This window comes from Bos indicus x Bos taurus, chromosome 13, assembly GCF_003369695.1.
Source record: "Bos indicus x Bos taurus breed Angus x Brahman F1 hybrid chromosome 13, Bos_hybrid_MaternalHap_v2.0, whole genome shotgun sequence".
Classification (NCBI taxonomy): Eukaryota; Metazoa; Chordata; class Mammalia; order Artiodactyla; family Bovidae; genus Bos; species Bos indicus x Bos taurus.
This window is the reverse complement of record NC_040088.1, coordinates 4,128,519-4,145,138: the sequence shown is the minus strand read 5'-3', so window position 1 is coordinate 4,145,138 and position 16,620 is coordinate 4,128,519. Positions and strand designations below refer to the sequence as shown.

General features: G+C 50.2%; 1 protein-coding gene across 5 annotated transcripts in view; it reads right to left on the bottom strand.

Annotated features, from left to right (window-relative positions):
• The window catches only part of NFATC2 (nuclear factor of activated T cells 2), a 164,544-nt gene that overhangs the window by 73,589 nt on the left and 74,335 nt on the right, over nucleotides 1–16,620 (bottom strand). For all 5 annotated transcript variants that reach the window (XM_027558259.1, XM_027558257.1, XM_027558258.1 and 2 more), the window contains exons 4-5: nucleotides 3,885–4,087; nucleotides 2,850–3,022 (exon numbers count right to left, since the gene is read on the bottom strand). In XM_027558259.1, the coding sequence (XP_027414060.1) occupies nucleotides 2,850–3,022; nucleotides 3,885–4,087 (376 nt within the window). The remainder of the gene's footprint in view (nucleotides 1–2,849; nucleotides 3,023–3,884; nucleotides 4,088–16,620) is intronic.

Sequence of the window (16,620 nt, the reverse complement as noted above, 5' to 3'; positions counted from 1 at the left end):
TCCCCTGGAGGAGGGCATGGCAACCCAGCCCAGTAATCTTGCCTGGACAATCCCATGGACAGAGGAGCCTGGTGGGCTACAGTCCACGGGGTCAGAACGAGTCAGACACGACTGAAGAGAACTGGCATGGACGCACGGTGCTGATCCATGTCACGGGCTGTTTTGTCAATAAATTTTGTATGCACCCCTAAGAACCAAATGAACGGGGAGCCAATTAGCCCATAGATGTTGGCGAAACTGCCAGGTGCCGATCCAGGAGAACAGAGCAGAGGAGGAGACAGAAGCGGCAGAGGATTCTGTCTCCCTCTGTGAGAGGGAAAGCAGTCCACCAGTAGCTCTGCTTGGTCTTGCCAGAAGGGCGGGTGTTACAGAACCCAAAGCAGGCATTTCAGAGAACTAGAAAGCTGGAGACCGAGTAAAAACGAATGCATCACCTTACCAACAAAGTCTCGGTTTCTTTATCTGTCAAAGCACAGTAGGTGAATCACTCAAATGCATTTTTATGAGAAAAAAAAAATGCCCTGTTCAAAGTTCAAACTACTTTTTAACACCCTGGGGAGGTGCGTGCAGTCAGTGACGATCCTTAAAAATCTCAGGCTGACAGGAGATAAAGGGACTGGAAGGACCCAGAGATGGAGAGGGACGGGGCTCCTGTCAATGGTCCCTCCGGCTCCCCACCTTGCTGCAAAACCACAGCCCCATCCTGAAGACTGAGTCATCTGCCAGAAAGGGGAGACCTTATCTTCTCAAAATCCCCCAATCACCGAGGAAGAGCCTGAGTTTCCTTCCCCAAACATCTTGAGATGTTCAAAACCAAGAGCAGGGCGGGGCAGCCACCGTGACCAGCACTTGGGGGCCCAGGGCGGGCTCTGCTGGGGAGAGGAGGGGAATTCCAGGGCTTCTGAGATGATGTTTTTCAAACACTTGTTTTTCCTTTTTGTCTGCCTTTGGGTCTCTCTTCTCTAACATCAGAGCACAGACTCACCACCAGATCCAGCCTGACTCCCACCCTGACTTACCAGCCTGGGGAAAGACCACAGGCCTCCTTCCTCCTCTTCCGAGGACCGATCGAGACCAAGTCCCAGCTCCTCTCTCAAAGCGGGTCCACCCGGTCCCCATGCTGGCTGAAGGCCAGTCTTCCTCAACGCATTCTGCGTAAAATATTCATCCTTTCCCTTTGCTCATGGGTGTTTGATTAAGACTACTTCTGATGAGTCTAAGCCATGTGCAGTCCTCAGCTGACCCGCAGAGTGTTTTGTATTTGTTGCTGCTTTTAAAAAATCAGGGATGAATTGGGAGCGTAGAATTGGCATAAATACAGTACTGTGTGTAACAAAGATGGCTCGTGGGAAGATGCCGTGTAACACAGGGAGCTCAGCCCTGTGCTCCGTGATGACCTAGAGGTGTGGGAGGAAGCAGGGGGCGGGGGGAGGTTCAAAAGGAGGGGACATATGTACACCTACAGCTGATTCCCTTTGTTGTTCATCAGAAATGAACACACTGTAAAACAATTATACTCCAGTAATAAAAATCATGAGATTATAGGTTTATCTTTTTTAAAAAAAAATCAGAAGATTTGGCCACACTGAGTCGACACTCCCACATGAAAACGCCGGCTGGGTTTGAGTAACAGCAGCCGACTGAGGCGGCCGACGTGCCATCCTGGCCCCCAGTCTCCACCACACCTACTGTTGACCCCACAACCCACCACACTCATGTCCATCACCTCCCTGGTCTCTGTAGGGAGCTGATTTTGTGACACCTAATTATGGTAAAATGTCCAGTAAAAAAGGGGGAGAAAACCCTGAAACGTAACTGAATATGGAACACTATTCTAACATAAAAAACAAATTCTCAGAAGAACAAGACTTCAAAAGTTATATAAACAGCTTTTGTTTCTGTAACAATGTTTACATCTTTCCCTCTTTATGCTTTTTAAAATGACTTCTAAACGCTCAGAAGCTGAGCTGACGGTGAGTTTTGTCAGGTCTAACTACAAAATCCAACAACAAACTTGCCCAAAGTACCTAAGAATGAGCTCAGAACAGTTTCATTTTTTGAAGCCTGGGGGAGCTGGGCCAGGTCTCTGCTCAGAGCCTTGTCAAACGGCAGATCTTGGCCCCTGTCCCCATAGAGGATTCTGAAAGTCTCCTGCATCTTTGTCTGGGTATCTTTATCTCTACCAGACCACGTGCTCATGAAGGACAGAGAAAACATCACACTCATCTGCAGGCCCTCAGTACAGCACGAGACAGTGAGCAGATTCTCAGGAAATACCCGGATGGACTGAGGGTGATGGGGATGCCTGGCTCCTGTGTACCAAAGCTCCTGCTCAAAGCCCACTCTGCTGGGACAAGTCACCCAGCCCCTCATCTCCATCCTTCTTCTCTAAAAGGGCACGAGGACAGGAAGAGTGCACACTGAACGCTCAGCCTAGTGGCCGGCGGAGTCACCATTCTGTAAGCGAGAGCCACCGTGATGATGCTATTATTCTACTGAAAGAAGAGAAGAGGACCAGCAAGACGACCCTCAGTACAGCCAACTCACTCCAACTGCATCTGCCCTTTTTGAGACCAGCCCAACATGTTATACACTTCAAATCTTCTCAACCAAGCTGTGGGCCACTTCTCAGCCATATTATTTTTCACATGAAACCCTCCACAAGTAAAGCATAGAGAAACCCTGAAATGTGCTCGGCCTCTGGCCCCTTTGGTCAACTTGGGCCGCCGTTCATCCCCGTGGGCCCTGCACAGTCTTGCAGGGCACCTTGCCCAGGCGCCAAGGCCCGGGGCGGAAGGTCGTGTCCACTGCACTTGCCACAGACCCGCCCTGCCCAGAACCCAACTTACAGCACTCGATGGGGTTGGACGCCGTCTGCAAGGAGACGATCCTTCCGCTGGCCTCGGGGATGTGCACTCGGAACACCAGCCTCACGCGCGTGTTCTTCCGCCCGATGTCCGTCTCGCCTTTCCGCAGCTCAATGTCCGCGTTCCTCAGCTTCAGGATCCCGGCGCAGTCGATGCTGCCGGAGAGGAGAGAACCCACTGACCACCGACCATCTCAAGGAGCTGGAGGTCACCCACAGTGGGCCACCGCAATATACGGGTAAGTTGTTCAGCCAGGAATTAAGACCACAGTGGGGGGTCTTAACACAAAGCAATTAGGGAAACTCCCCAGGGGAAGTTACTTCTCTAGGGAGATTCTGCATGCCAGCTGTTCTCCTCTCAAAAGTATCTGAAAAAACTCAAACACGCAACTGGGGGAAATTGGTTATGGACTATGCGATAGTAAGAACAGTGTATCGCCAGCAAACACCTTGAATCTGACGCATGCACCTTGCTGTAAAAAAGGCATAACGTTTGCAACTAACTCTCAGCTGGCTCCGGAAAAAACGGAGGGATGGGGAGAGAGAGTCATAAAGCAAACGTGGAAAAGGTTAACAGTTGGGAGTTCTTCGTAGGCTGCTTGCAGTTCTCAAGTTTGAGATTAGTCTCGAATAAAGTTGTTTACACTCCAACACATGGGTGCAATGTTTCCAACATTTTAGCAACATGCACATTAGCCCCGTGAGGTTAGACCTACCTGCATTATTACTTAATGATTTTTAAGTCAAATAAATACTTTTCATAAAAATAAGTTTAGCCTCATTCCGAACAACACCATCTAAAGGTGGGTAAGCAGCCTTCCTCTCAACACACCTGAAAAATATCAGGGTCTAGAGCTTTTCAGGTGCAAACTTTTAAAACAGCAATTTCTGTGGGTCCATCACAGACTGGGGACCCCATCAAGCTGCTCCCATCGATTCCACAGAGTCAAGCCCACACCTCGGCCTCGCAGCCCACCCCCTCCCTGTGAGGACCTGGCGCCCTCGCCCCCGGCCTTACGTTGCCCTCATGTTGTTTTTCGGCTCCAGTGGAATCTCCAAGACTTTGGTGTTGCCCACGATCTTCTCGTAGCTGGTGGTGGTGACGGTTTTCCCTGTAATTCGATGTACCTGGTAGAACGCATGGGGCTTAAGGATCCGCTCGTCGGCCGTCCCAATGAAGATCTGAAGCCCCAGGGGCTTGTTTTCCATGTAGCCGTGGAGCTGACGGTGAGAAAACAAAACCAACTGTTACAGCACCATTAACACACGGGGGTCAAGAATCCGCCTGCCAGTGCAGGAGATGCGGGTTCCATCCCTGGGCTGGGACGACGCCCCAGAGAAGGGAGTGCCAAGCCACTCTAGTACTCTTGCCTGGACAGTCCCCTGGACAGAGGAACCTGGTGGGCTACAGTCCACGAGCTTCAAAGAGTCAGACACGACTGAGCGACTGAACAACAGCAATGGTGGCTGGAGTCCCAACAGACAGAAAAGACCAGAGACACACCGGAGTGGCAGAGAGGACACAGGACTGCTGCTGAGTCTAGAGTGATGGAGAACTGGACACCACCTGAATGCCAGTCAGAGGGGAATGCTTGGATCAATTACAGGGATCCTCTCTAAAAATGAATATTAAGCAGCTTGAGAAAGAATCTGATAGATCAGAGCTGCATTTATGGAGAAACAGCCAGAAACTATGCTTCACTGGTGACTGGGGTCACGGAGATGGTAGTGAGAACAGAAAATAATTGGAAAAGATAAACCAGAGCTCTTGACAGTGGTTGCCTGGAAAGAGCAGAAGAAGGAACTTTCAACTTTTATATGACTATATTTCAATTAACAAGTCAAATTTCATAATTTTAAAAAAGAGCAAGGCAAAAGTACTGTCATCGAGGTTAAAAGAGAATTAAAGACTGGAAGAAAATATGTGTAACGTATAATAGGCAAAGGATTAATATGTAAAGTATGCCTACAGAGGGGACTTCTCTGGTGAGAAGGTCACCAGAGGTGAACCACCCCCCTTTTCTCCCAGTAATAAGAACACTGAGCATCTATGGTAGGTGTTAGGGATAAAACAAGGAATAGAGACCTGGTCCCTGCATTTTGGAACTTAGAATCTAGTGAGGAGTGGGGGACGGGAGAAGAAAGAAGAAAGCCTAAAACAAGTAAATAAATGAAATCAATAAACACTGTATTAACTCTTAGATGGCAACAAATATTCCCCCTAGATTAATTCAGCTCAGGGACAGCAGTGGTTCCACAGAGGAATGTAGAAGATTAAACTGCAAACTTTTTAAGTTTTAAGAAGTGGGTACTGGACACTTGCAAAACACCATTAGCTCACATAGAAGTTAAGTTTTACAAACACGCCAAAAGGCACAATCATAGCCATCCGTGAGTTTCCATAGCCACCTTGGGACGCTAGAGAACACCCCTCCAGGAAAGCTTAGCACCAAACAAACAAACAAAAAACAGTTCTAAGTTCCAAAACACAGGGACCAGGTTTATGTTCCTTGTTTTATCCCTAACACCTACCACAGATGCTCAGTGTTCTTATTCCTGGGGGAAAGAAAGGGGGTGGGGTAGTTCACCTCTGGTGACCTTCTCACCAGAGGTCCAGCAGGTGAGTCTGCAATGCAGGGGAAACCAGTTCAGTCCCTGGTCCTGGACGATCCTGTGTGCCATGGAGTAACTGAGCCCACGGGCTCTGGAACAAGAGAGGCTGCCACAGTGAGGAGCCCCATAGGGAGGAGCCCCACGCGCCACAGCTACAGGGCAGCCCCCGCCCGCCGTGAGAAGCAGTGGAGACCCAACAGAGCCATAAACAAATAAATGAATATTTTAAACAAAAGAATGACTACAAATGAGTAAGTAAAGGACCAGATTCCTGGCCATCCTATTTAAAATCGAGTCCTACCCCCAGTGGCTCTCCCTAACTTCTTCCCCTTCTTTTCATCCCATAAAACATCCTATCTATTTTCTCAGTTCCTTTTGCTTAGGTCTTTCTCCTACAACTGGACTATCACCTCCTTGCAGGCAGGGATGTCTGTCGATTGAAGTTGCCACGGAATCTCTAGCACCTGGAACAATGCTTGGCACGTGGCAGGCATTCTAAGGCAATTTGCTAAATCAGTCAATAAAAACAACCCAACAGCGAAACAGACAACAGGTTTGAACAGGCGACTCACAGAAAAACGAATGACCATCAGAATAGAAAAGACGTTCAACCTGCCTTGTAAACAGGAAAATACAAATTAAACAACTATGCGGTATCATGTTTCACCCACTAGAGAAGCACCCGCGTAGATATTTGATAATATCAGGTATTCTGGAGGCCGTGAGAACACACTCTCCTGAAGCTGATAAGAACGTAAATGGTTTAACTATTTTTCAAGTAGCAGCTATTAAAATTAAAAATACATATTCCCTATGACCTAATAAATCCACTTCTCAGGATATACCCTAGATGAAATCTGCATACAAGAGGTAAGCACGAAAATGGTTACTAACACGAACAGAGTAGATGAACCTCGTTTCATCAGTTAGGCTTCTGAGTAATATAACATGTCCTGGCTATGAAAGACTGCAACAGTTTAAAAAAACAGTATGGTAGGAATCTATGACCTTGCCCAGGAAGATTGAAGACATACTACTGAAAGACAAAAGCAACTTGTAAAAAAAAAAATTTTTTTATATGCATAGCAGGATACCACTTATTATTTTTAATGCTGCATGCTTTTGATCCATTCATTTATACTCATGTAAATACAAGAGCAAAAGGTGTGGACAGATGTGCTCCAAAATGACCATACCATGATCACTTCCAGGGATGGAGGAGAAGATCAAGGTTGAGGTCAAGGTCAAAGAGGACTTTAACTTGATCCACAAAGTTACAGGCAGAAGAGCTGCCTGGAAACCTGTGAAATTTAACACTGGTTTTTGAAAATTATACATCAGAAAAGAGAAAAGGATGCTGAGCTAAGAGTTAGAAGCAAGGTTCCTATGTGGCCACTCCGCAGCTGAGAGGCGTGGGGAAAATCCCGCACTCTTTCTGCCACTTTGCCCTTTCTCTGCAACTGGGAGGAAGCGGGGTTGTGACAAGTGACAGCTCACTCACAACTCCACAGAGCTGTACAAGGGTTCAGTGGGCTGTCTAGTCAACTATAAACCCAGGGCTCCAGGGCAATAGATGATCACACGTGGTCTAGAATTTTGCTGTTCAAGACAGCAGATCACATAAAAAGTGAACTGAGAAGTCAGTTTCTCACACGAGCCACACATGACAAGCACCCAGGAGCCACAAGTGCAGCTACCACGATGGATGGCAAGATAACAGGACGTTTTCATCCTCGAGAAAGTCCTACCGGACGATGCCAGTCCAGAAAGATAGCATCTCTCGTGCCCCTCTAAGCTCTAGACCAAGAGGCAAGCTCAGGGTGGAGCAGGGCCAGATGGCAACCTTCTTCATGAGCCGACAAGCTGACACCCACAACATTTACATACGTGTCCGATATACACCCGAGAAGCACCCTTGGGCAAAGGTGGAAATGCCGTCAGTCTTATCTTTCCACCCCCACCCACGCAAATTGCAGAACAAGGTACTGATGCAGACAAAAATCACAGAAGGGCAGTGTCCAGAAGAGGTTCTGCTGTTGTTGATCTTGCCTGGCATTTGGACCCAAGATAAACATCTCTCCTCACCTGCTGTTCTGGATTTCTCAGGAGGTGGTAATTACAGAACCAGTCAGAATCAAGGAGGAAAGTAGTTGGCATAGATAGTGACCCTAATGGTCTGAGGCTCCGTCCGCCTCCCCATGACCTAAGAGCAGAAATCACAGGCTGCGTGCATTCAGGGTAAATAGCCAGAGAACAGAGGGAGATGGAATCTGTCACAGCCCCACGACTCTGAGTCGAGCCACCTCTGGTTCCCCCCCTCCCCAGCGGCATGTTAATCAGGTCACCACCGCCTCCCCCTGCCCAGTGACTGCTGCTGCTCTCTCGATGACCTCCTGCCGGTGTGTAACAGAACCGCCCACTGAGCCCTAAAAAGATGCAAATCGGACCCAGACATCCACCGCCCCCTCCAGCTTACAACCCTCTAAAGACTTCCTGTGACCGGAGAATAAAATTCAAACTTGATGCCATGGTCTGTCTGTAAGGCTGCCAACAGCCCAGCCTCTGTCTTCCTATCTGCCCCCCATTACGCTCCTGCCGACACCAGCCAAGCTCGTGTTCCCTGCGCACACCAAGCTCTCTCCAACCTCAGGGCCTCTGCATGGCCATCTTCTCGGCTCGCATACTCTTCTTCCACTGGTACTTTTAGCTCTCAGATCTTCAGGTCTCTCCCAAACCACCACTGTTTACATATGCCCAGTGCTGGAGCCAGCTCTTTCAGACTAGCAAGAGTCAGTTGGTTAAACTTCCAGGAATTTTGAAGAGCCACCAGACATCATTTTGATAGCCTGAAACCAACCATGGTGAGGACATCCACAGAGATCAGCAAATGCTAAAAGCCGGGTCTCTTTTTTCCAGAAAAGGGGATCTTAAAGGTTCACTAACACACCCTGGAATAGTCCCTTCGTTACCACCTGACGTTGTCTTGCTAGTTGTGAATTTGCTCAGCATCTCTCTTTCCCACTTGAACAGGAAGTCCTTGGTAGAAGGAAGTGTGCTTGTTTTGCTCAGCGTGATCACTAAGAGTCAATGGCCACCATCAACAACAGTGCGGTGACTAAGCATACGCTGCCCGCAAGGCCAAGGACCAGACTCCACGTTTCACACATGTGGCAACAATTCTAGGCAGGATGGGCCCATTCTATACATGAGGGCACTGAGACTGGCGAGGTTCTGGCAGTGCACCTCAGTGGGCACTGTTAGAGTAGGGCAGGGCAGGGTGCTCTGGACCTCCAGGCTCTAAGTCCATTTCCACAGGGTGCTGTCTGTGTCCTTGCCATCTGGTGGGTTCACAGCTGCTTTATCATCTACGGCTACGGGTCAGAAAGAGCAGACTGGGTTCTCAAAGGAGACACAAGCCAGTGCTAAATGATAAGATCCAGAATGTTCTTCCTGCTGAACAAGAAGCGGGGGAGGCAGGCGGAGGGAGGGAAGCAGAGAAACGGGCAACAGCAACCAAAACAAATAATGCTGCTTCTTGAGAGAGGAACCTGCTGCTTTCAGCAGGAACTCTCCAGGTCTCGGAGCAACCCCTGGTTAAGCTGGACTAGCTGACGCCATGTGCGCCGACGGAGCCCGCCTCACCCGCGTGAGCTCCCCCTCCCAGAGAGGGTGGGAGCAGGGATTTCATGTTTGGTCAGATACACACAGCTCTCCATCCAGGCCCTGCTTCTTACGAGCAGCTGTGTGACCTCAGAGCGGCGACCCCACCTCGCTGAGCCTCCGTTTGCTCCTGTGAAACAGGGACATCACCTCCCACTTCCCAGGGCTCTTTGAAGGCTAAATAAGATGACCTCTGTAGGGCCCCGAAGCCCAGCACACAGGAGGTGCCCACGAAACAAGACTTCTTGTCATCAGAGGATGATGCAACCCAAAACATGGAGGCGATACGACAGAACTGAATGGAGGAGCGAAGAAAGAATGTGAAAGACTCAACACGCGAAAAGCAACCCGAAACGCTCGCGCGTGGTGAAACCCAGGCACTCACCCCCTCGTCTCTGTGGGCAGCTGAAAAGCCCCTGACGTGGAGGGCTGGGAGGACCACACCACCTAACCTCGAAAGACAGCCTCCCCTCCCCTCTCCACCCTCCCCCTCCCCAGAAGGTGGCAGAAGGTGCCCAGAGCATGTGCATTCCGGGGGAGCCTTGCCAGTTCTCTGGAGGTTTGATAAGAACATATAGCAATTTACTTGCTTCTTCAAAAACTGAGTGATTGGGTCTTGCAAATAGAGCTTGATGTCTTGGGAAGGCACGACCCACCCCTGAGGTCCCAAACACCCTGTGGTCCCCCATTAGAGGAAGACCAGGGTCTTGAGGCCTCTTTTCAGGCTTCTCCAAAGATAAGGTCATCTCAGGGGCACTAGTCAAGCAGGGTGGCCTCCCAGCCATAGCAGACGCCCGCCTGCCAGACGCGGCAACCCAGAAGCTCGAAGTCAGCGAGCTTCCAAAGCAGAAGAGGCTCCACTTGCTGCAGCCGAGGTGAGAGCGAGTGTGTCCCACGTCTTGTAATTTCCCAGGCAGTCAACAAGATTCCAGGAAGAAGGGGGTGCTTCTGACCACGAGGGTCTGCTCCACAGGCAGGCAGGTGTCAGAGCTGATTGCACCCACACAGCAGCATCCAGAGGGAAAGGCAGGGCCGTCTCTTTTGGGGTGAGAGGGCTGAAGCTTAGTGGGATTAAGCCACTTGCTCATGACCTACAGCTCGAAAGCCATCGGTGGAACCGCAGGGACGCGGCCAGACCCACCTCCTCTCTGTCAGCTGCCTCCAGGTGCTCCCAGATCTCAGACTGTGTCTATTAAGACACGCGGGTCCATCCCACCTTCTCAAAGGAACAAGGAATACAAGGAATGGTGTCTGCATCTCAGAGACCCCCAGTTTCCCAGAGAAAGCTCATAAGACCCACCCTCACCCCCAGATTCAAGCTCTGCCCACTCTTAGGGGCAACTTAACTCTCCTGATGCCCAGATCAAAGGGCATTGGTACACGATGATACTTGCATTGTCTTGTTATGAAAGTAATAAGGGCTCATCATAAACTGTAGAAAAAAATGGACAACATAAAAATATATGAATTATAGAAGATGCTTGAGAGTCGCTTGGACAGCAAGGAGATCAAACCAGTCCATCCTAAAGGAAATCAGTCCTGAATGTTCATTGGGAGGTCTGATGCTGAAGATGAAGCTCCAATATTTTGGCCACCTGATGAAAAGAACTGACTCATTGGAAAAGACCCTGATGCTGGGAAAGATTGAAGGTGGGAAGAGAAGGGGATGACAGAGGATGAGATGGTTGGATGGCATCACCGACTTGACGGACATGAGTTTGAGCAAACTCCGAGAGATAGTGAAGGACAGGGGAACCTGGCGTGCTGCAGTCAATGGGGTCACAAAGAGTTGTCCATGACTTAGTAATAGAACAACACAGAGAAAATACTCATGCAAAATAAATACGCATTTTGGTATATGTCTTTCCACACTCGTCTTCTAGGTGCTTCTAGGGAAGCACAGCTGGGATTCTATTTTAGATATGGTGTGACCATTGCCCTTTGTCGCTAAATGCTGTTTAATGGGACAATCGCAAATGACTGTATAGAATCTCCCGGGGCTTAGATTGGCACAAGACTAGTGAGGTGCCCAGGCACACGATTTAAGGAGGCACTGGCTCTCAGGGCTGTGCAAATGCAAACTGGGTACCTGAGAGTGAGTGCTACCTTAAATTTTGAACTTCCCTGCACCCCTCATGTTCATCGTATGTTTGGACCACAGCTTTAAGCCTCCTGCAGTTGGGCATTTAGGTTGCTCAAGCATTCCCTCTTATATAATGTTGCAATGAGAACCTAGAAATGACAGTTCCCTGAAAACCATTCGTCTATCAACTCTGTTCAGAGTTTTTAAATACTCTCAGATGCATGAGGCTGCCATCAAATCTAAAATGTGGGATTGATTTTCAAAATGGCAACTGGCCAAGGAAACTGTTTTGAATTTTACTAAAATCAAATTTTAACAATGTTAAGTAGCATTTTTTTTTTTGTCGAATTTGGAATATTAGGAAACTGGTATCATCCTCAAAGATTACATTGTGAAAGAAGGAAAAAGCCCATGGGGATATTTCACTGTAATTCCCAACTGCCACACAGCACGTGGGGCGAAGGTCTGTTACAAACACACATGGATCCCAAATTCTGCCTTTATTTTTAGATGTAAAAAATTGCAGAACACAGCTGCTACCCCAACCGCACTCCTGTCACACTCACTCACACACACACCCCACCCCCCAAGAAAACTAGCCCATGAGCTACCCCAACTGCACTCCCATCACTCACACACACACGCACACACACACACTCCCCAGGAAAACTAGTCCATGAACTACCCCAACTGCACTCCCATCACACACACACACACACACACACACACACAGAAGGAAAAGTAGTCCATGAGCTACCCCAACTGCACTCCCATCACACACACACACACACACCAAGAAAACTAGTCCATGAGTGTACTGGTCTCAGTGGTCCCAACAAGCATTACATAGCCACCTAATGAGCACATATTAAAAACATCATTAAAATTCCTAACTCATCCCTCCTCCCTAATCCTCCCTGTACCTCACCTCCACAGTGGCTCCGTCTCAAAGTCCTATCAGTGTGATTTCCTGAAGGGCACTCAAATCCATCACCATTTCCCCATCCCTCACTTCCATCCAAAACACCACCGCTTGCCTCCTAAGGAGCTTCCCTGCATTCTGCCTGGTCCTCACACATCATCTTCTGTTCTGAGGCCGGAATGACTTTTCTAAACTCCCAGCCCCCGCTGGCTGCACCACCACCACCTCGTGCGATCCGGCCCCCAACCAAAATCACTTCCCCAGCCCTCGTGCGATCCGGCCCCCAACCAACATCACTTCCCCAGCCCTCGTGCGATCCGGCCCCCACCCAACATCACGCCCCCAGCCCTCGTGCGATCCGGCCCCCCAGCCAACATCACGCCCCCAGCCCTCGTGCGATCCGGCCCCCCAGCCAACATCACGCCCCCAGCCCTCGTGCGATCCGGCCCCCACCCAACATCACGCCCCCAGCCCTCGTGCGATCCGGCCCCCCAGCCAACATCACGCCCCCAGCCCTCGTGCGATCCAGCCCCCCAGCCAACATCACGCCCCCAGCCCTCGTGTGATCCAGCCCCCAGCCAACAACACGCCCCCAGCCCTCACCACGGGCTCCCTGCGTCTGGCCTTTCAGAAGCAGCCTCTCTCCGAGTTAACTCCGAGTCATACTGTGGCTCAAATATTATTTCCCAAGAGTCTTCCCTTGCCCCCTGGATGAGGTGGGGGTTCCCAGTAACAGTTTTCTTTGTTGTGCTTCCCATAGTTGCAGGATACAATTAGGTGCCCAATTAACTGTTGCCTGTCCGGTCCCTTTCCATCCTCCTGAAGTTCCGTGAACAACTAACTGCCCTTTTACTGAAGAAGAAATGGAGGCTCAGAGATGCCTGAGCAAGCTGCAGTGCAGAGATTTGAACGCACGTCTACGGCAGGAAGGATATTTCCTTCATCTGCTCCATGTCCGACTGACACAAAAGACGGAACAAGGGCGTCACCCAGGTAAGAGTTGACCTGGTGGAAATGCAGGAACCTAAGAGCAGAGCCCGCAGAAACAGGGTGTGCCCAAACCTGTGGCAGAGCATTTTGCAGTTATCTGCCAAAATTACAAATTACTACACTCCCTTGGCTGCAGTAATTCTGCTCCTAGTGAGTGGGTTATCCCATGGATGTGCAACAAAAAACTAATGACAAGGTTATTAAATACAGCGCTCTTTAAACCAGCAAAATACTGGAAGCAACCTAAAGGTCCATCAGAACAGCACCAGTTACATCAGGAGCAGTGCATCATGGTCTATAACGCTGTTATTAAAAAAAAAGAATGAGTATGCCGGGGGCCAGCACCACAGTGAATATGAATGGCAACCCCTCGAGTTGTGCAGTGCACAAGCTGGGCAACCATATGGGGCACCCTCAGGAAGCTGTTTATATACTGATATAGAATAATCTCCAAAATAAAACATCACTGTGAGAACGAATGTATCTGTTGTGTCTCTAGGATGGAGAAGGGACATGTGTTTATGTGTATGTGTGGTGTGTAAGTGTATATCCAAAATAAAAGTAGAAAAGAAATCAGGCCTTACTTTACAATGTCTACTGGGCTTCAGTCGGACCCCATGGTTTTAGCTCCCCTGAACCCAATATGTGGGTTACAGTTCAACACAAAAGGAGGTGTAACATAAGAAGAGAAAAGCCAAAAATCCATTCAGACAAAGTGAGCCCCTCAGCTTTTCCCTTTGTAAACCCGGACATTTCTTTTAAAAGCCACAAAGAAGGAAACAAAAGCGATAAAGGCATAAAAGCATGTGCCCTGGCCCATCCCATCCTGTAAGACAGTGAGGACTCAGCACCCACCCACAGAAACCCAGGAGCAGGAGTCCAAGGCGGAGGCCGCCAGCAAAGGAAGGGGCAGGCAGAGGTGCCAGCAGGGCCCCCTCGAGCCTAGGGGAGGGGGCCCACACCAGCAGAGAAGCACCCACACACCACCTCCAGGGGAGCGGCAAGTCTCGGTGGCTCAACGTTGGAAACCCAGTGACTCGCAAGTCCAGTTACCACCAACTTTTGCCCTGACCATTGTCGTAGACTCTTCTTCACTGGGCCCATCTCCTGCCTGGACTGCTACCTTAACCTCCCTCCTGGTCTCTCTGCTTCCATCTTGCCCGTCTCTTCCCCTTTTCACATGATCTCCTGCACAAAGCAGCTAGAATGTACTTTAAAACTGTACATGATGGACTTCCCTGGTGGTCCAGTGGTTAAGACTACACCTTGAAAAGCGGGGGACAAGGGTTGGATCCCCGATCTGGGAACTAAGATCCCACAAGCTGCTTAGCAACGAAGCCCGCACTCTGCTACTGCCGAGCCCGTGAGCCGGAACTAGAGTCCGTGCGCCAGGACGAAAGATCTCGCGGGACACAACGAAGGCACGACGTGGCCAAGTAAATAAATATTTGGGGAAAAACAACAACCATTGTACATTCTATCCTGTCGCTTCTCTGCTCAACACCCCCCCCCCCCTCCCCAACCCCGCCAAGGGCAAACATCTAGTTCAGATCACAAAGCCAATGTCTTTAACGTGGCTCAGAAGACCCTCCACCTCCGGCCCACCCTCCCGGATCCTTCCGCTGCAGCCACAGGGGTCTTGCTGCCCTCCAACAAGCCGTGCAGCACGATCACACTCCGGCCTCCGGGTCTGGGCATGCAGTGCTCCCTCTGCCTGGGGCGCTCATCCCCCATGCCCACAGGGCTCATCCCCGTGCTCTCTCAAGCCTCTCCCCAGCTGACCTCCCATCAGAGAGGCTCTGCCTGACTGCTCGTCCCAACAAGGCAGCCCACGCCCATCTCACAGTTCACCCACCCACCCGTGGCTTTGTGTTGCAACAGAGATTCATCATCGCCAGACGCTCCGAGATGTATTTATGTGATTTTTTTCCCCTCCCCTACTAGGGCATCAGCAACTTCCCTATGTTGCTCACTGAGGCCTCTGGAGTGCTTAGAACAGCACGCAGGTGCTGGACATGCACACGACCCCGGGAGGGGAGCCCCTTGGGAAGAGTTTGAGCGGCTGTCATCCTTCCAGACCTGCCCTCCTCCTCCACGACACAGGGCGGTTCCGCTGCCCACGCGGGCACCACAATTATCTTCCTGGCCCGCAGAGACCATTGTGTCCCGCTCAGTGTGGGCAGGACTCGGCTGGTTGGACAACTGGCACCTGGACTCCCCCTGCTCCAAAAAGAGGTGGCAGCATCTCCAGGGTGTGACGGGGCCGAGCCCTCTGTCTGCTTTCTCAGCCAAGCGGGGGATGCCCCCGGCCAGGGCGGTCTTCAGCCTGGCAGGAGACCTCTGGGGCCAGAGGCGTCTCTGCCAGAGCCACATTCTGTTTTATTTTACTTTATTTCAACCGAGGCATCATTGCTGTACCATGTTACATAAGTCTGAGGTGTACAGTGTAGTGATTCACAAATTTTAAAGGTTATATTCCATTTATAGTTATAAAATATTGGCTCTGTTCCCCGTGCTGTACAATCTATCCGTGTAGCTTATTTATTTTGTACGTAGTAGTTTGTGCCTCTTAATCCCCCGATCCCTATCTGCCCCCCCAACCCCTTCCACAGGGCCACGTTTTGAAAAATCGCACACCAAGCCCTAAAAAGAGAATGAGACGTTTTGCACGGGCTCGAAAACAAAACCAGTCAGTCTCTCTCGGTATTCTAAATTAAGAATCAAGTCATTCTATATTTCTCGCATCACTGGAAATTAAAAACAGACACATCTACCGCACAGCAAGCACGCCGACTAAAGAGAGCGGCTAGATGGCCTGGCACACGCTAAATTTGTTTCCAATTACCACGTCCACATTTGAAACCCGGAGGAAGCCGGGGAACACAGTGTGGCGAGATCAGAGGCAGGCACGTGAGCCGAATGGGGTTCAGGACCCAGTGCTCTGCCCCACAGCCCTCTTCCCAGAGCCCCCCAGGGGTCTTTGAACAAAGAAACTGGATCAGTGTGCACCCCCGCCCCCGCCCACCCAGACACCGACTTTCCCCTCTCTGGCCCCACCCACCCCTCTGTGCACTCAGCCCCCAGCTTCTGGTCCACCCAACAGAAACGTCTGCTCAGCCACGGCTCCCCACCGGCACCCCCATCCTGAGCAACTCTCTTTCCTGGCCAAGGAGCGACTGAGTCACCTAGGAGATGAGTCTGGAAGTGCTGGACTGAAATATGCAAGCCTTTTCAGAGTCGACCTTTGGAAGGAGCTTTGGGTTTGGGGGTTTTTTTTGTTGGGTTTTTTTTTTTTTTTTTTTTTGCTGCTTTAAGAAGCCAAGCGAGTACTCGTCACATCTCTCTGTTCTCCTCCCTGGGTAGAACCAGTGTAACCCTGAGATGAAGAGCAGGAACCCTGGAGAAGCCAGACTGTCTGGGGTTACATCCTGGCATGGGTCCCTGACTCCATCACAGCAGAGAAGGACATTTACATCTCAGGGCCCC